General features: G+C 36.7%; 1 protein-coding gene across 3 annotated transcripts in view; it reads right to left on the reverse strand.

The window, feature by feature from the left end:
* The window catches only part of GMDS (GDP-mannose 4,6-dehydratase), a 799,941-nt gene that overhangs the window by 148,822 nt on the left and 630,528 nt on the right, over window positions 1–20,591 (reverse strand). For all 3 annotated transcript variants that reach the window (XM_069103602.1, XM_069103600.1, XM_069103601.1), the window contains exon 8: window positions 3,654–3,772. In XM_069103602.1, the coding sequence (XP_068959703.1) occupies window positions 3,654–3,772 (119 nt within the window). The remainder of the gene's footprint in view (window positions 1–3,653; window positions 3,773–20,591) is intronic.

Raw genomic sequence — 20,591 nt, forward strand, 5'->3', positions numbered from 1 at the left:
TCAGGTGCTCCTGACTCCAGGGCCAGTGCTCTATTCACTGCCACTTAGCTTGCCCCAACATTACTTAATCTTTTTATCTCCTTTAGTACCTGTTCTTTGCATTTGATGCCTCAGTGCCTGGTACATAGTGAGTGCTTAAAAATGTGTCAATGTTTGTTGAAGTTTTCAGGGCACTTAAGGACTGCATAGTAAATTATTAACTCCAAAGCCAGAATAAGTGATACTCTTATATGTTACCTGTCTCTTAAAAAAATGCTATTCCTTCACCCCGACCCCCCACCCCCCACTCCAGCCTGGGCAAATGCCTTAGCTAAGTAGTAAAGTCACTAGAGTGCTGGGCCTGGAGTCAGTAAGACCTGTGTTCAAATCTGACCTCAGACACTTATTAGCTTCATGATCCTGGGCAAATCACTTAATGTTTATCTGACTCAATTTCCTCATCTGCAAAATAGGGATAATTATAATACCTATCTTTACAGGGTTGTTGTGAAGATCAAATGAGATATTTTTGCTTTTTTTTTCTTTTGCTTTTTGGAGGGCAATTGGGGTTAAGTGACTTGCCCAAGTTCACATGGCTAGTTTTGTGTTAAATGTCTGAGGCCGGATTTGAACTCAGGTCCTCCTAACTCCAGGGCAGGTGCTCTATTCACTGTGCCACTTAGCTGCCCCCATAAGATTCTTTTCTTGTCCTCCATTTCAATGTACCTAATTTGTGAACAAGTCCTGATGGCAAGGTTATATACAAATGGCAAATATAGCTTTATTGTAAATATGTAAACTTTATAATGACACAAATAAGTCTGCATTATAAATAAATAAGTCCTGTGAGGCTAGGAGATATGGTGATTAGAAACTAAAGTGTCACAAAGCAAACCTATTCCGAAAGGCAACATTTAGCTGGCGTCCATTAAGCTCTTTTAACTTTAAGTGTTAATCAACTTCCACCTACTAAAAACACATTTTAATGTCATTGACAGTTTTCATTCCATTTCCCATTGTGTAGTTCATAAACAAGGATAAAGGGAGTAAGCACAAAGTTGTAAAAGAAAGAACTTAAAAAGAGGCTGTAATCAACACAAGGAATATGTAATCAACACAAGTACATGTGGAACCCTTAGATAGTACAGATTTTCCTCAACGAGATACGTGCATGGTCACTAGGAAGAGACTAGCCTAACAATCTGGACAGTAGAAAACCAAGTAGTTGAAAAATGACTATTATGACATGCAGATTCATGGATAGCTCATTGATAGCTCATATTATCTTGGCTAGGCATTTTACATAGGCAATAAGGTAGACCTAGATCTGAACAGGAGCAAGAAAGCAGGCTTGATTCCATTGGGAAAAGCTGTAGTAGTTTCAACAGTCCCAAGCTAGTTTTTGACAAATACCCATCTTCTTAATACCAAACAATATTCTTCCAGGGCTGCGAAATGGCAATGAATCATGGATCGTTACAATTTCTACAGAACCAAACCTGTGAGTTGTCCACAGTCAATGGACCAATGCATGGTACATGTCAACAGACTACAGGTTACACAAGTTATCAATGATAGCTTGTGGCCAAGAAGTGTCATAAAAGATGTCATCAATGACATGTGGGACTGGGAAGTGTGCTTTACCAATGAGGAGGTGAAAACAAGGAATAAGAGATGCACTGATATTTTCAAAATATTAACAACAACTACAACAACAAAAACCTAGAGAAAGGCCACTAGGGCTTTGGATAGTGCCCCCAGTGAAGAAAAAGGACAAGAATTGCACAGGATGAGAAAAGCATGAGAAGCTGCAAACTACCCATTTTTAAAAATCAAATTAAAGATTCATGAGAGAATCAAAAGTGCAAGTTGAAAAGGATACCTGAAGTTCTATGCAAATAAATTCCCTAAACTTGAATGGTCTCTAAAGTAACTGAGTTAAAACGTTCTCTACATTCCCTCCCTCACCCCTCAGACTCCACCAATTTCCAAGACTTCAAATCATAATGTGTTCTTTGTTCACTTCTGCACAGTTCCTGAATATGTTGAGATATTGTTCCCAAGTAAAACTTATTGGCCCTCTTGAAAGTTCACCAGCTGCAACCCAGTGACTTTGATGGCCTAAGGAACAGCCTTGGCATAGCATCATGGAGGAGCCTGTGGCTTTCCTCTCCTTCTTCCAGCTGAGATTGGTATGTTGATGCAGGGGGCCCAAAGAAGATACAGAAGGAGGGAAATTGAAAAAATAATAAACAATAAAATATAAATTACAGAAAGCATTCACAAAGCCATCATGATTTTATTATCTGGCCTTGAGAAGGAATTTTGTCTTTTCTGTCAAACTATGCAGAATATGCATTGTAAACATTCTGCACCCCCAGCTCAATATTATCTTTCATGACTAAGAAAGACAAGAGCTGTGTAATGGAAATGTCGAATGACAGGGGTCCATAATTCTGGTGGTACGAATCAGAATTATAGTGCCCCACCACAGGAAAGATCCTGGTTAAACAAATGATGAAAGGCCTTTATTTTAACTTAATGCATCCATATTTCTTCTCTCTCTTTCTTTGTTTCATGATAATTTTTGAAGCAGCTGACTGATAGTGCCCATATTTATATCCTACTTGACAGTACCCATGACAGGCGCTATATGTGGTACATAGAGGGCTAGACCCTATTGAAGAAGAAATGGGTTCAAGGCTTGCCATTGACACATATTGGCTTAGGTGATGATGGGCAAGTCAATTAACTGAAGGCAAGTGACTTGAAGGAACTCTTTATGACTCAAAGGCACAGTCTACTGTCACTGAATTGGTAAAAGGATTTCCCATACCTGGAATTCACCACACTGATGAAATCACAAATCCAGACCAGAACAAAGCTACCAACATGCATTTTAAGTTTGATTTGTCATTCCTTCTGCCATATTAATACAAAATGATAAGAAATTTTCCAAAGGGGATACTTTCAGTCATTTTTAACTGATTTCAATGAAATTTGTTACATGGATAGAATTTAGATAGATTTCACTAATTAAATAAGAATGACTAACTTTTGTTCATTCTCCTACACTGGGTTGGAGTAGCCAGTGTTATGAACGCTATCCTTTGGCCCCAAAGGGCATGTTGGAGGTAAGAAAGGGGTGTATTTTTTTTAAAAAAAATGTTTCTTACTAAAACATTCTGTGTGGAATGCTAAATTAATCTTAAAAGAGGTGTTTAATTCTTGGGGCTATAGAAAAGAAAAATGACAAGTGAAATGAAAACTGAATAGCATCAAGGATAAAAGTGACTTGCCAAATTTCATGGGGATTAATTTTAAGGCTACCCCCTACCTTTGTGAAAGCATTTCCCTCCTGTGATGAGGGATTTTGCCAAATATTTTTAATGCTCCAATTAAAACCTAACCTCAAACTTTGTGAAAGGCTCTCATATTCTTCTTCTCAGAGCAGGGGCAAAAAACATTCTGGCTGGAAAGGTTCAAGCTTAGTGATTTGCCATCTTTGGATTCTGAAGCTCACTGTGGCAGGGCCAAGTCTGTGTTTAAGACTGAGTATGTCTGTCTTGCTAAGCTAAGAGAGGTAAGGAATTGCTCCACAGGGGCAAATCTATACACAAACACAAATGACTGACAAATGGTCAGAAACCCACTCCCAAACCAGGCAGACTTACACGATAGTTTTTCCAATGTAAAAAAAAGATTTCTCCACAAATTCACGGACACTGTGTACTTCACCAGTAGCAATGACAAAGTCTTCTGGCTCATCGGTCTGCAACATTAGCCACATAGCCTAAAGAAGGAAAAATAAATCCAGGCTGAGCATCTCATTAGGTGGCTCCTACCATATATGATATTATATTACCACATTTCTTATGTATAGATAACCAGACATGGTTCCAGACAGTCAGGAAAATGGGCATATTTTCTACATAGGATGGTAACTGGTTTAGTGCACAGCTCTCAGGGGAGTGACTTCAACTGTACTACACTGAAGAAACAGAAAAATACCTAATTTTCCTTTTGTTTCATAGCTAGAAGACAGGGAAAAAATAATTTGGAGTTAAAGTGTTAGCCCTTAGAGGAGGAAATTATTTTTAGCAGTGGAATGATTAATTTTAAGTCCCAGGAACCAAGCACTGAAGGATTTTGTAATTCAAGGAAACCGGAATTGTATAATAAACTGTGGTGCTGAGTTTTCTAAAAATGAAATGTCTGATATTCACAGAAAAAAAAGTAAAAGTCATATCTCGTATGGCTAAATACTGTCATAAGGTAGTACTCAAAGTTAGGCACTCCTCTTGAATGGCCACATATCTAAAATTAAAGTTAACATTCCACAACACACAAAAAAGGCCTGTCTTCTTCCTTTAAAAAGAAACAAAGAGCCAAAAAAAACCAAATATGTAAGTGAACGTTATAAGAGACAAACTAGTAGCAAAAGTCAGAGCCAGAGGGGCGACTAGGTCCCTGGAGTCCGAGTTCAAATCTGGCCTCAGATACTTAACACGAAACTAGCCATGTGACCTTGGGCAAGTCACTTAACTCCAATTGCCCTACCTTCCCCCTCCAAAAAAAAAAGTCAGACCCAGTTCAAAAATGGCATGATTAACTAAAGTGGTCATTTCTATAGCATATAGAATTCTAAGCTTTCTGTTATCAAACCATACTTTTGACTCTAATGGTATTTATATTTGTATTGCAGTGAGAAATAGGTTTTTCTATTTCTTTGAATTTATGGGCTAGTGAATTTGTAACTATCTTTGACCTGATAAAAAGTAAAGGGAGGAAAGTAAAGAATCTTCAATGATTAACAATGACATGAAACAATAAAGAAATACAACCAGATCTTCACACTCAAAACACTACCATCAACCAACAGATATTCTGAATAACTCAACTATCCAACTTTTCCTTCACACAGTAAAACAACAACAACAAAAAATGAAACAAAAATCCCCCCAAACAAAAAAAAATATTGAAGAAAACAACATTAGAGGTGGCTAGGTGGGGAAGTGAATAGAGCATTGGCCCGGGAGTCAGGAAGACCTGAGCTCAAATCTGAACTCAGACACTTAACACTTACTAGCCGTGTGACCTTGGGCAAGTCACTTAACCCCAATTGCTCTGCATTCCAACCTCCAAAAGGTAAATAAAATAAAATCACAGAAGTGAATGAGATTCAGATCAGATAGCCCAGGACATTTTAAGAATTTCTCCATGGCATCTGCATTAAGTGAATGACTTCACAATAAAGACAAGGAAAGGACTACAAGAATCTTTAAAAGTTACATTATATTTGACTATTGACTCTCCAAATGTTGCAATGGCTTTTGGTCAAAAGCAGCAGCATTATGGTCTGACCATTACACTTATTGTTCATGCTCCAAATATTCCTTTGGGCCACCTTAGAGTAGCAGGCATTGTTATACTAGTTTTATATATAGGAAAATGGAACACAGACTGACTCATAATTTTTCATCATATGAATATAATAGAAAATAAGAAAATATTTTGGCTTCATAATGAGAAGATGGGACTTGTTAGAAAAGACCATGATGTTGGAAAAGACTGAAGGTAAAAATAAAAAGGGCAGTGTAGGATGAGATAGATAGATGGAAACAATGAACATAAACTTGGACAGACTTTGAGATACAGAAGAGGTTAGGAGGACCTGGCATGCTATGGTTCATAAGGTCACAAAAAGTCAGAAATGACTGAAGGATGATCATGATGAAGAAGAAGAATACGATAAAACAGTACCACCTGGAAAAAAAAAAGTGCTCTCTTTATTCTAAAATGGCAGTCTAAAACAACCTAGTACTGTTGGAACATGAACCTTGAGCTATATTTCTTTTTTTTTTTTGGAGGGGGGAAGGCTGGGCAATTGGGGTTAAATGACTTGCCTAAGGTCACACAGCTAGCAAGTGTTAAGTGTCTGAGGCCGGATTTGAACTCAGGTCCTCCTGACTCCAGGGCTGATGCTCTATTCACTGCCCCACCTAGCCACCCCTTGAGCTATATTTCTTGTGAAAAGGGGTAGTATATTCACATTTGAACAGATATAACTACCTCCTTTCATCCTGTACCTTTTTGACTATATAGAATATGGGGAAGATGGGTGTATCTTGTGGCTGTGGAGAAATGTGAATTCAGATTACTGGTTATGTTGGGCCAGATTCTAATCAACTGACTTTACCTTACTAACAATACTAACAACACCGCCCCCCCCCCCTTTCCCCACAACTCAAGCCCCAAACCAGTTCTCTGATATTTAAAATGTTTAATTCATTAAAGACTTTCAGAAGTGGTAAGAATATAATAAATTGTGATTTGGAACAAAATTTATATTGACATACTTCTGTAGCATCAGATGAAATAGGATAAATAGTTATAATTGAAAAGTTACTATCCTTCAATTTATAATTATTGCAATTTAAAGAAATTCAAATAAAGCTTTATGGATCACTTGGTTTGCTTTTTCTTTTCTTTTCAAATACTTGATAATGTTAGAATGATACAAAACTAAGTGGTAAAAGAAATCATGTAAACAGTTACATGAAAGAAAACAAAGGTCTACTAAAAAAGGAGGAAAAAATAACATTTGTTCCTGTAAATAATGTTTGCTACTAATTTTTCAATTAGATAAAATCAAGCCAACAGTTACAGATGACTTTAAATGCTAGGCACACACTTTCCACTGGTACTGCTTTTGTCAGCCAGACAGAAATGTATCTCTGTAGAAGGGTCTCACTTTCACTATGGTAAGTGCCAAGAATCTTTATTTTTCCATCAGACTATTTGAGGCCTTTGACCTATCAATTTCTAGGCATTTCCTTTAAAGTTCATATTGTACAAGACTTTAGGCTGGGAATGAGAAAGAGAAAGGGATACACAACTCCAGATTTATTTGTCATTACTGAATGGTTTGCTGGTTTTCACATGGAGGAAAAACTTTGTTTAAATTTCCACTGAGCATAATTAATGGTTATTGACTGGTAAATGAAGAACAGGTGACACTCTGAATTAGAAGATAAATGATCTTGTGTTCTAGTGTGATAATGGGTTGGCAATTTGCTGCAAAGCTGAGGCCTAGTGCATCCCATCATAATGCTAGATCATGTTCAGGACACAAAAGGCTCTGTGTGAGAGGTATTCATCCATTCACCTCCATATACAGCTGCACAAATTGTTTTGGTCCATTTGTTCTCTGATGGACTGCACAACTGAGGCAAAAGTTCACCAATTCTCACCTTCCTGTTCACATGCTGAACCACACGACCCATGACATAGCTAGGCCACAATCTGTGATAAAATCACCTCCTTGCTTTGGCTTTTGGGTATCAGAACTATGTTGCAGTCACATGTTGTAGAAATCTTTCCCTCCCACACAGCCCCACCCCCAAACAATGAGAAGAAAAAGAATGGGGTTCAAACTCCCTCTAGTTCTAGTATTTATATAACCCATTTAGAGATGACTGTATATAATAATTCAGTTCCTTTAGCCATCTACTTATTTTCATTCTTGATTTTGATTATAAGTTCAAGTTAAAAACCATTTATCTTGTATCATCGACCAAGGAGAAGAAAAGTCCTTGAGGAAAGCAAGATAGCTTCAGATTCTTCAATATAATGCCCTTTAAGGACAAATGTATAGAACAACATTTAAATACCATCACTCTTAAGACTCACAATGTTGGGGGGTGGCTAGATGGCACAGTGAATAGAGCACCGGCCCTGGAGTCAGAAGGACCTGAGTTCAAATCCAGTCTCAGACACTTTACACAAAAACTAGCTGTGTGACCTTGGGCAAGTCACTTAACCCCAATTGCCCTCCAAAAAGCAATAAAAAAAAGACTCACAATGTTGAAGTCTCATTGGGATTCCATGTATTTTACATCTGAATAATAATAGAAAAAATTTTTGTATGAAAGAATGACTGAATTAAAATATATCAAACATATGTTCATTCTACAAACCTAAATTATAGTGGTTAACAGACTGTTTTTGCCTTTTTAATATTGATAATGAAAAGCAATTTTCCATGATGAATAGTCAGTCTTCTAAATGATAAAGATAGGTAGTGAGCACAATGGATATATACGAAACAATTTTCATCTAAGCTAATGTTCTTTCAGAGTAACTCTTCACTAGTGAAGGAGAACACCTGAATTGTTGCAGCCAGCTAACTGTTCCCAATTCTCTGCATGCCTTTTGGGTTGTGGAGTGGGTTTGCCTCCAGATTCTCAAGTCTACCATTGCTTCCACTTCTCCATTAACCTCCAGCTCAGTATCCAAGCCAGAAACACTTATTAACTGAGCTGTCATCCGTGAATAACAAGATTTGTTAATCAAGGTTATGTTTAACTACATTTGATTCCCGTTTTTTAGCTTGGTGCTTCTGTGCTGTATAATTCTGAGAATAGTCAGTACAGAAGCTACCTATTTCCCAGAAGGATGAGGAAGTTTCCAAAATAATTTAAATCTAATTGATAGTTTTGTGCTTGGTCTAACACATTATGTTGCATGAAGACAAGAACAGACATTGAGTCTGTGATTTCAGTGGCACAGGGAGCTCCTGGAGAGGAACTTCCTGTCAAAGCAGGTTAACATCCCCTCTGCGACTAAGGGTCTTAGAGCGGGGGTTTTTAACCTTTTCTGTGTCACTGATCCCTTTGGAAGTCTGGTGAACCTTGAGGATTCCTTCACAGAGCAATATTTATGAATGCATAAAGTAAAATATATAGGATCATAAAGGACAGCAATTATATTGAAAAACAGATATAATTTTCCCATCCAATTTCACATATCCTCCTGATCCCAGGTTAAGAATCTGTCTTAGAGTTGCTTCCTACACTAAGAGGTTTGGCCAGGGTCACACAACATGTTTGCCTTAGAGGTGGGATTGGAGCCTTCCTCATCCTGGCTTTAAGACCAATTCTCTATCCACTAAACCATGATGCTTCATGTAGTAATTACTAAATACATGCTTAATTGAATTTGATGTGAATCACACACAACACACACACATACACACATGCTTTAATAAGCTTAAATGGAACTTTTGGGGTGCTCTGTATTCATACATTTGTTCAGTCAATTCAGTTATGTCTGACTCTTTGTGACATTTTTTTTTGAGGGGCAGAGACACTGGAGTGGTTTGCCATTTCCTTCCCTAGCTCATTTTACAGATGAGGAAATTAAGGTAAGCAGGGTTAAATGACTTGCCCAGGGTCACACAGTTAGTAAATGTCTGAGGCCAGATTTGAACTCATGTCTTCCTGACTCCAGACCTGGGCACTCTATCCACTGTACCACCTAGCTGCTCACATATTGATACATAGCTATATACAAAGAATGCCAACCTTTTTTTTTCTATTCACAAAAGCTTTAAGTTTTTTTGAGGTGGTAGAAGCTTGTTTTTTATAAAATGACATCCTTCCTGGAAAGTTACATGTAGGATTTTAATGGTTCCATTACGTTTTCAGTTTTGGCCTTTTGCAGACCTCTCAAGATGGTCTGGAATCAGTGAGAAGTGGTCACTTTTCCTGATCCCTTTCACCACCCTGGCTTCATTTCAAATAAATCCCTATCATATGTAAGGCATGGATTCAAAGAATTATAGGTAGAAAGAGTACCTGCCAGAAAGCAAAGGAAAGAGCCTTGTGAGCATGGCAGGTCAGAGCAAGAGAATTTTGTCCTCTGGCTTGCTGCTTCTAATCGTCCCAACTATAGACTGATTGTGAGCAAAGTGCCATGGTGAGCACTTGGCATGTCTTAGGTTTCCCTCTTGTTTTCTAGTCTGAGAGGCCCAATCAGGGTCCAAAGGAGGTGAAGATCTATGTTGTTCTGGATATTCAACCATTATTGCCTTATAACCACCCTTGGCTACTAAACAAGTTCCTGGCTGGCTTTTTTCTCCCAAACCATCCCAAAGGACATTCCCAGTAGAAGGTGGCTGAACTGGATGATTCAGCAAGTCAGTCAGGGGCGGCTTTGCCAATAAAACAGCTCTGTTATAGTTCTAGTGTTCTGGATTTCAGTAAAAAGAAAGGTGCTAAAATGAAGGAAGTTGAGTAGCCTTTGGTAACTTTGGAGGTAAGAATGATAAGGCAGGTTCAATATCTGAGTAATACAAAAATTGCTTAGTGTAATTATTATTCTGCAGAAGTTGTCCTTAAGGTTATTGGAGACATTAAATAGATTGAGTTAGTTTTTTATGAAAATATCTAAGATTCATGGCTGTCCTTGATACTGAAAGATAATTCATAATTAATACTCTATAAACAATTAGTATATCTACTATACTAATGATTATGTACATTATAAAGCTTACAGAAGGGTACTCTACTGACCAAAAGTTTTCTTATACTGCAATAGATAACAAGAGATGACAAAAGAGTTTCTGGTGCTGTGTGTATAATGCCCCTGGAAATCTTATTTTCTGGTAGGCAATGAAGCACGGTATGATAAATTTGCCTTGGGAATAGCAATACCCCTCAAACTGCCAGATTAGCTGTGCAACCCTGGGCAAGTCACTGAACTTTGCCTCAGTTTCCCCATCTGTAAAGTGAGCTGGAGAAGGAAATGACAAACCACTCCTTTATCTTTGCCAGGCAAATCCCAAATGGGACCACAAAGAGTCAGACAATTAACAAAATAATAAAATAAGTGATTTGTTGCAATTGTCATTGAGGTATAAACGTTCACACTGAAAATTTAAAAATCAGTTTTCAGGAGTCCATTTGAGCTGGCTCTAGCATACTCCTGGACTTTTCCAACTGGGTTTCAGCTAAAACTGTCCATATATGTTGTCTCCCTCACTAGGATTCGAGCTCCTTGAAAGTGGGGACTGTCTTTTCTTTTCTTTTTTTTTTCGCCTTTTTTTGGGAGGGCAGTTGGGGTTATGTGACTTGCCCAAGGTCACATGGCTAGTTTTTGTGTTGTCTGAGGCCGGATTTGAACTCAGGTCCTCCTGACTCCAGGGCTGGTGCTCTATTCACTGTGCCACCTAGACTCCTGGGGACTGTCTTTTCTATTTGTATTCCCAGAGCTTAGCAGAGTGCTTCATACATAGCCCTTCATAAATACTTGCTTACTTCATTCATTTGTGATCATAGGGCATCAAACAAATACTTTCAATAAAATAACAGTAATTTTAAAAGATAAAATTCTAGTCTTAAGTCTCTTATATTCTGTCATTATCTGTTCTTTGTTCTAAGGCACTGTGGCATGTACATTTCTCCTAGCAAGATTTCTGTAGATATTTTAAAGATTCCAAAGAACAGAAACGGGAAGGAAAAAAAAAGCCTACAATCTTTCCTCACCAAAATAATATTTGATAAGAGCACAGTGATACTAATGTAAATCATTGAAGATTGTGAAGGAAGAAACAATAGCACATATTGTTTAATAAGCAATATAGATTGCACTTCCTTTCTGCCAAACTATTAATTTACAGTGTTATCTGAATGACTAACTGATGCTTTATCTACATAATAATAACTGACATTTCTATAGCAATTTTACATTCATTACTTCTTGATGTATTACACATTTTATATATTACCTAATACATAATATATAGATATACACAAAGAGATTAGTAAAGAACTCTCATTTGCCATTCTTTTATTCCCTAGTCCATTCCGAGATCACTTATTATCTGCCTATGAACTCCAGACTTGGTAAATTTGGGAATTAGGGTCTGACCTCAGAGTAAGCATAGGAAAGCTCCCAGGCTGATGCAAAGGTAATTAAGGTCTTTCACAAAATTTTAACTTCTTATGTGGTATAGAAACCTTGGCTGATGAGTTTGTGTCCACTTTCAGCATCACTGATCAGCTGGTTGCTTTAGGACCAGCAGACCACCCACATGGCAGCATCTTTCAGCACAAAACTCTGCACTTATATACTCAGACACGTCTCCGAGTGCCGCCTATCAGCAAAATAGCCATTATAAGAACATAACTGCTTACATAAAACTATGTAAAACATAAGGAATGTCTAGGGAATAGAGCACTGAATTGTAATATAAGGCACCAAAGGAGTAACAGATAGATACTGAAGAGTGAAGTGGAAACTGTGAGGAATAGATTTGTAAGAAGGAAGAATTACTAAATGTGTTTGAATATGACAAAATACACGAATGATAATTTTCAACAGGGCTGGGATAGGAATGGTACTATCCATGAGGTTTCAGGTAGCAATTTCTATTTGAATTTTTTAAATGTTTTATGTTGAATTTCAAACTTGTACTGAAGTACACAGATACAACAATTCTAGATTTAGAATTTAGACAACTCTAAACATGGGGAAGCTGAGGAAAAGAATTTCTACAGTTCATTCAGTGAGTTTATGAAACAGATTTCAACCTCCCTGATTTAATCATGAGGATACTGAATACCTTACATTCATCTGTGAAATGCTATCCATTTTAGATCATAAACTCTGAAGGTGTGGGTTAGGTCTGTTCAGTGTCCTGGGTGTAGTACTCAGCACTATATACTGAGAGAGCTTATTAAATTATTTTAGAAGATGATACTATATGCCCCAAAGGCATGTAAATGTATATAAAACATATGCATAAACATAAAAGAATGAATAAACAATAAGAATGTTTTGTAAGGGAGGGGGTCATTATAAAACTGAGTACTACCTGTCTCATGATAGATAAAACAGGAGCTGATTATTTCTACGCAATTATGAAATGACTATAATTTTCTTTAGTGACAATAACACTTAAGTAACACAGCTGCTGTTGCTTCATCTTGTAGCTTCGAAGTGAAGTTCTGTTTATAACCCCTTTAACAATGTGCTGTGAAAGTTTTACCCTCTCCCCTCCATCCCCAGGAAACCAAATGGCTCAAGGAATGGCCACTGGAATGTGGAAACTTTCACTTTCACTACAATTTCAATCTTGTCCCCACCACCCTGCCTCTCTTCCACTCCCCACCCCCTAAACTACCTGCCAGAAGTTTGTCTGCCAGCAATTTACTCTTCACTTCTCCCAGGTGTTCTCAATTACCTGGTTTACACCTATAGGGTCCAGACTAGTGGTGTCAAACTCAAACAGAAGAGACTGCCCAGGGACTACTTATTGACTTAGACATCCACAAGTTAACACTATCTATGTTGTACTCTATTTTTATGTACTTTGTTAAACATTTCCCAATTACATTTTAATTTGGTTTATGCTTAGTTTGGCAGTTTTGCAGTCCCTTTGTGGCCAACAGGTCTCTCTATGATATCTCTACAAAGACTTGGATTAAATGAACAAATACTTGATGACCTTAATGCAAAAGGTTATAGGAAAGAATCATTAAAAATATGGTGGAATGGGTTGCTAGGTGGCATAGTGAATAGATCACGGAGTCAGGAGGACCTGAGTTCAAATCCAGTCTCTGACACTTAACATAAAAGTAGCCGTGCGATCTTGGGCAAGTCACTTAACCCCAATTGCCTTGCCTTCTCCCTGCAAAAAGAAAAAAAAGTGGAAACAGTGCAAGATTAAGAAATAAAAGAAAACAAAGGTTTATGGACTATAAAGAAACCTCACTCCTATATATCATATATACTTTAAAATGAGAGTTTGGAGGGTATGGACTTGGTGAGTAACAAGTAACTAAAAAAAATTATATTTACTATATTTTTACTAATTGGAAATGACTAGTGATTGATTTAGAGTCATTTCTGAATCAACTATCTGTATACAGTCAGACAATGGACTTGTCAGAGCTAAGGGAAAAATCAATGGGAATAGTAAACTGTGTATAGTAGATTTGCAGTTTCATGTACAATCATCTTTTTTATTGTACTATGTTATAGAAATGCTTGCTTTATTCCATAAAAGTAAATTTAAAAACCCAATACCTCATTAGAAGAATCAAAATAATTGGATATGACATGCAATGGAAGTAACTCCAATGTGACATTTAAATTATCTATTGATACTTATATATAGAAAGTGAATAAAGGAATAGACATCAATGAGGTCTATCACTACAAGTCATAGAAGTCTGACTGACGTAAATTGATTGTCACCATGAGGCCAATGACTTAGAAACCAGAAATATTTGATCTCTTTGCTAAGCAGAGAGATATGTGAACTAAAGGCAAAAGTGGTTTAGAATATGAACTGATATATCATTCCATAACACCAGAAGAAGAGGTGGTGATAAAAAGAAGTTTATAGAAAACTTGGTGAGAGACTCAGTTAAGCTAGATCATTCTGGGAACACTTAAGGATGAGGCAAAGGAAGATAACAAACAGAAAAACAAATGATAAGACTCTATTAAGATTTCTGTAATAAACTATTTCCTTTATCACTGACAATGAAGCCACCACATTTGGAATAACACTATATTATTCCCCAAAGTGCTGAATAATGAAATATAATGGCATGAAAGAAAACAAATATGGAAAGACTATCTGACACCAAATTAAGTCTAAACAGAGTATGGCCAGTGAGAAAGGTACACAATTTTGATGGCATGAAGGCTCAGTTCTTATGATAGCTGATAGGAGGTTATCAAATGCTTATTTAAAAAAAACACACAAGGTCATTATTTTCAGTGATTTTTTCAGTTGTGTCCAACTCTTCATGACCCCATCTGGGATTTTCTTGGTAGAGCTACTTAAGTAGTTTGCCATTTACTTTTCCAACTCATTTTATAGTTGAGGCAACTGAGGCAAATAGTGTTAAGTGACTTGTCTAGGGTCACACAACTAATATGTGTATGAGGTCAGATTTGAACTCAGGAAGATGAATCTTCCTGACTCAAGCCCAGGCGCTCTATCCACTGCACCACCTAGCTGCCCTAATGGATATCATTACTATAGCAAAAGGTGACTTAAAAATATCAATAACTCCAAACTTGTATTCCTACTTTCTCATCATTACAAGATCTTTCTAAGAATGTGCTGCACACATATCATAGGCAGCTCTGACAAATAAATGAGAAAAGAAAAGGAAAGTTTTCACAAATGATATTTTATGTTGGACCATGTCATCACACTCATACAACTGACCTCAATGTGCAGAAAAGATAAGATCCTACTGTGTTTATTATTCATTGATTGGACTAACACTAGTTGCTACTCTCATGGAAGATGTTCAGCAGATTTCAAATGCAAGAGGAATGGTGAGATGTTTCAGGTGCCGACTGTTTGCAGATGGCATTGTACTAATTTCATGGAGTCCCTAAATCCAATTCTCAAAAGAAGACTTGCTATTTACACTTGAAAAAATTGAGAGGATAAAAAATGTCCATTGACCTATGATATGCATTTGGATAGATAATCCATAGAAGCTACCCATTAATCTATATAATTTAGACAGATAATGCAGATGGACAACCAAATGGGTCCAAAATAGGGAGAAGGAAAAAACCAAGATAGGTTGCATTCTGGAAGTTGTGCAATGCTTTCAATGAACCCCAAAACAGAAACCTAAATTTTTGTCATCGATATTCTACTTGAAATTCTATATAATTTCAAATCATGGAATACCACAGATTCCAAGGAATAGAAATTACAGATCACCTCCAGGGCATGATGGACACATATGGGTATAAGGAGGCTATAGAATATGACCAACGAAGAACTCCAAGTAAGAAGTGGTGTAAAAGATGTCATCAAAGAGATACAGGACCATAAAAAGGATAAAGTCATATAACAAAAGTGAGAATGGACAATGTATGACATTTGGACATCCCCTCCACATAACCCCCCTCATGGATGGTAGGAGGGGGCTTTATCATATAGTATACCAAGAGGTGAATGGGTTATCTCTATTTTTGAAGGGAATATTAAAGAAGTATTGTTAGTATTATAGCTATATTTTCAGTGTAGAGTGGTCTTAATAAAACCACCATTTATAACATTGCTTCTCTGGGAAATACATTCCAAGTTCCAAAAAATGAACTTACGGACAAATTTTTGGAACAAAACTGTTCATACATTGGGAACAGGCTGTACAATATTTTCCTACTTGTCTAATGACCTTCACCCCACCCACTAACAAAAACATACACAGACATGTACCTCAGTAGCAGTGCCAGATAATCTCTCTGCTTCTAGTAGTCTTCCTTTGAAGTGGATTCGGAAGGACACATGGGCCATCTTTGTAACTGGACATTTATTTACATCTTAGGAGTGGCTCATTCAAAAGGCTTAAGCTCTCTTAAAATATGATTTATTCCAACATCCACACTAACCAAATCAGAATTTCAATGAAAAGTCTCTTTCCAACTCTATACTTTTAATTTTCAGTAAAGTTTAACAAAACTAAATTTAGCTCCCCCTCTTTTATGGTTACACTGTATCTGTCTGAGCATCATATAAGTTTTGTAACTCAGTGAGGTTATCGTCTTTCTTTCTGCTTTGGGTGATATTTCATTGTAAAGTTTCTGTTTTCATAATCATTTCCTAGAGAATAAATTTGCAACAACCCTGCCAGAAGCAGGTAGGAAAAGGAAGTCAGTTTCAATTGACAAAATCTTTTCTCATTTATAATGCACCACTCTACCTCTAAGGATAGAGGAAAAAGAACTCCCATTCTAAGAAGTGTTCATTATAAAGTCCTCCCCAAACAATCAACAAATCAAAACCTATTCCTCCAGATTTTAAAATTAGCAGAAGTTCTGAAAAACTTAATTCATTTAAATTTTGAAATCTCAAATGGCTACCTTCTAAAGGACAAGGAGCTAAAGATAAATAAATACTGAAGGTGAATACTTTTTCCCTGATTCTCTGTAGCTATGGATGAAATCCCACCGACTGACACCTAAAGAAAAAAAGGAGCTCAAAAGAAATTAAATATTTTTGAAATATTTTAAAGTTCTCATGTGTTTAAAACTTTCAAAGTGTCTTACAAAAGATGTCATTGAAAAAGGGTGTAATTCAAATAATCAATAGCAGAAGAATGAAAATTTAAATATAAAAACTTTCTAAATAAGTTTCAATTGCCTAGCATTTCTCAATAATAGGTGATTATAGATTAAAATTTTTTTCTCTCTTAATTTACAAAATATAAGCGGTATAATCTAGATAGACTTTAAAGGTCAAGTTCTGAAGATCAACCTTCCTTGTTAACACAACACAACATTTTTCACATTCATTTCATGTGAATGAACAATGTCCTTATTGTTTCACCAACACTAATTTAGTGTTGTATTTTTTTGCGTGTGTCAATGAGTGTCAAAATATTGTTCTTTTAATACATGAAAGTATTTGCATAGAGCTTCATTACTGATCTTTAGATGTTAGCCAGAGGCAAAATAAAACAGTGGAGCTCTGGTTGGGAAATCTCACCAGCAATGAAAAGTAAGAGGCTTAAATATAGTCTGCCTTTCTGCCAAGTTTTTTCCCCCTTCAAGTACACAATGGGTTTATTTACCCAGCAAGTGGCAAAATTAAAAGTAATGCCTGAGACAATAAAACCATATTTTACTTAGGAGATACAAGAAAAAGGGATAAATAATTGATTTCATTTTGTTAAGTATAAAACAGAAAAGTGTTCAAGGAGGAAAATAAAAACTAAGAAGAGGAAATCTCAACATACTGACAAGAGTTAAAAAATAACTTAATTCAAAGCAAAAGGAAAAAGCCATGACTGAGATTGGGAGGACTGGGAGTTCATTCATCAATGAACTGAGAAGCACAAGGGTAATTGCCATTAAGTTATGCTTTTCTTCATCAAGCTGACAAATATGCAATCTTTTTGAATTGTTTGCCTTTATCCCAACTAGAAAGAAGCCTGAAGCAAACAGCCAGATTTTCTCACACTCTTCACAGAAGTTTCTAAAACCAGGTATTTGACTCAGTTCCCACTCTTCCCCCCCCTCCCCAGATTTAATTCTTTTGCTATTTTGGTACAACATTAAAAGACAACATGGTCCTTCACAAAAGTGGCAGTCTCCAGCTGATGTGATTACTCACCATGAAACTAAAGGGTTGTACCCAGGTTGCGGTCAGGAAAGAGCAGTCCCAGAGATGGGTGCCAGAGAAGGACTAGTAAAGGCCATGCTCTCACCACAAGAAACCAGACCAGACTTTCAAGTCAAGTGTTGGCTTGTAGACATACGAGTTAATCAGCAATGAAATAATCGTCACAATGTACTTATTGATCACACAGTGTTTATGATGCAACTTTTGGCTTGGAGAAAGATTCAAGTTTCATTCTTTCTGATTCTCTTTTCATAGAGTATGTATAATGGTATTCATGAAAAGACAGATGTGAATCTTACTTGTAATTTTAATCTTCTTGGGAAACCCTGAAGTTTTCTGGGACTTTCACTGAAAAATTAAGTGAACTGATGTGTTGGTTGTTTAAAGATAGCCATTAGGTTTTTTCCCAAAGAATAAAACTGAGCTCTTTCATTTCAGCATGTGTTGTTTTTTTTAAAGAAATTTTTTCTTTTTTTTTTGCTTTTTGGAGGGCAATTGGGGTTGACTTGCCCAAGGTCACATGGCTATTTTTTGTGTTAAGTGTCTGAGGCTGGATTTCAACTCAGGTCCAACTGACTCTAGGGCTGATGCTTATTCACTGCGCCACCTAGCCGCTCCTCAGCATGTATTTTAAAAAGCATAAATACTTAAGAAAACAAACCTGACAAAAAAAATTAAAATGATACAAAAAGGTGCTTTGCTTAAGTACTAATAAATGCTTTCTTTTTTTTTTTTTGACACTAGAGTTGATTTGATATTTTTTATTTTTAAATTAAACTTTGTAATCTCAAGGTCAAATTAATGACCAGTAAAGTTATAATTCATCTCTTCCATCATGATTTTGCAATGGAAACAATTGTTACATGTGACTCTCAGATGAGGAAATTCTTTCTAACAACGCATGTCATCTATGCAATTTTCAGGATTCAGAGGACTGTCTAGAGCAGTAGAGAGTAAACTTCCCTAGAGTTAGAGAGAATGTGTGAGAGGCAGGATTTGAACCTAGGTTTTCTGGCTTCAAGGCCAGTTCTTAGTGCTCTAAATTATGATGATAAGGAAATAGTTGCTATACTTTAAAATTTTCATTAAGATTAATTATCCATGCATATGACACTCTCTAATCTATGATTAATCTTTTTTTCCTGTTTCCAAATAAACTCTTCCTAGTTCTTCTGTGGAAAACAAAATAGTAGGATGGGTTAACATGCATTGCCAGCAACCAAGAAAAATGTTCCACTGGGCTATTGGATAAGTGTGAATGATTCAGGGAATTGAGCATTGACTATGAATCTTTTCACCTCTTATTCTGAAACTCGGGTTTTATCTAATATTTCTCATCTGAGGCAGAAACTTGAAAACAAGTTGCTACCATTAATTAAAGTGGGAAGGACAACTTTCCAGTAATCAACTGCTCACCTTTAGGGTGATAAATTAACTCTCTTAGGATGCAAGGTTACCATTTAGAAAATTAAGTGTTCTAGTGCATTCAAATAATAGACTCTATTCTCAAAGAGTTAATTCATGGCCAAAAGATAAGCAGTTTATTTCTAATGCACTTAATTTGCTCTTGACCCACGTCACAGGATCATAGGATTTAGAGGTGGAAGGGATGTTAGAGACCATTTGGGCTAACATTATTAGATGGGGAAACTGAGGCCCAGAGAGGTTAACTTGCCCAAAGTCAGCTGCAGAGCTGATATGAATGCAGGTTCTTTGGTCCCCAAACCAACTGCTCTCCTTCTAGCACTCTGTCTGCAACACTTGATTTCACATCTACAGACGGCAAAAAGCATGTCATTTAGAACAGGGCTTTATTGTTGTGATAGCAACATGATCATTCTTCTCCTTACTTTTCCTTTAAATTTATCAATACATTTGCCATTGACTGATATGAAAACAGGCATTTTTGAGTGTTTGTGTTTTTCTAAATAATGAAATATAGTCAACAAATCCCTAGAGCAACAGCGGGCCCTTTAACTCATCATGGTAATAGGGACTTTAATAATATAACATACCAAAGAATATTAAGGCATAAGATGTCAGCTTCTCATTGTATATTCCACGGTTGTTGGCATTGCATGTCACTCTACCCACCTTTTATTCTTTCTACAAAAGAGCTAGAGAGAGGGTCTTTTTGGAAATGGGAAAGAGGACTTCAAAAATATGTGTATTCCACACTTATAGCCCCCTCCTCTGTAAAGAGATGAACTTTCTCACTGATGTATTAATTTCACACATTTTTTTTAAAAGTCCAAAGAAAAGGAACTCTGAGTTATTTCAAGGTTCCAGGGTAGATATGAGGAAAAGTAAAACTGCTGCCGTGTCTGTCCAGAACGGACAGTGCGCCTACCACCAGCGTACCGCTCTCTAGAAAATCTGGGAGAAAGCATGACATCTGTTGAATTTGTCACATCCATTTCTGCAGTGTCTACTTATCCCCAGGAGGCTTGCTATTCAAATGCAAACGGACACTACACTGCTCAACCTAAGATACTTGTTGGGATTATAGGACAAAATACCATTATACCTTCTCCTGTTAAACTTTCCACAGCATTATTAATCATGAACTACAATTTTTGAGTATAGAATGAGGTATGAAGGGGAAGCAACCCCAAACACACACACACACACACACACACACACACACACACACACACACACA

This window comes from Petaurus breviceps, unplaced genomic scaffold (genome assembly GCF_028583685.1).
Source record: "Petaurus breviceps papuanus isolate PSGF00001 unplaced genomic scaffold, PetGlider_PUasm1.0 582, whole genome shotgun sequence".
Classification (NCBI taxonomy): Eukaryota; Metazoa; Chordata; class Mammalia; order Diprotodontia; family Petauridae; genus Petaurus; species Petaurus breviceps.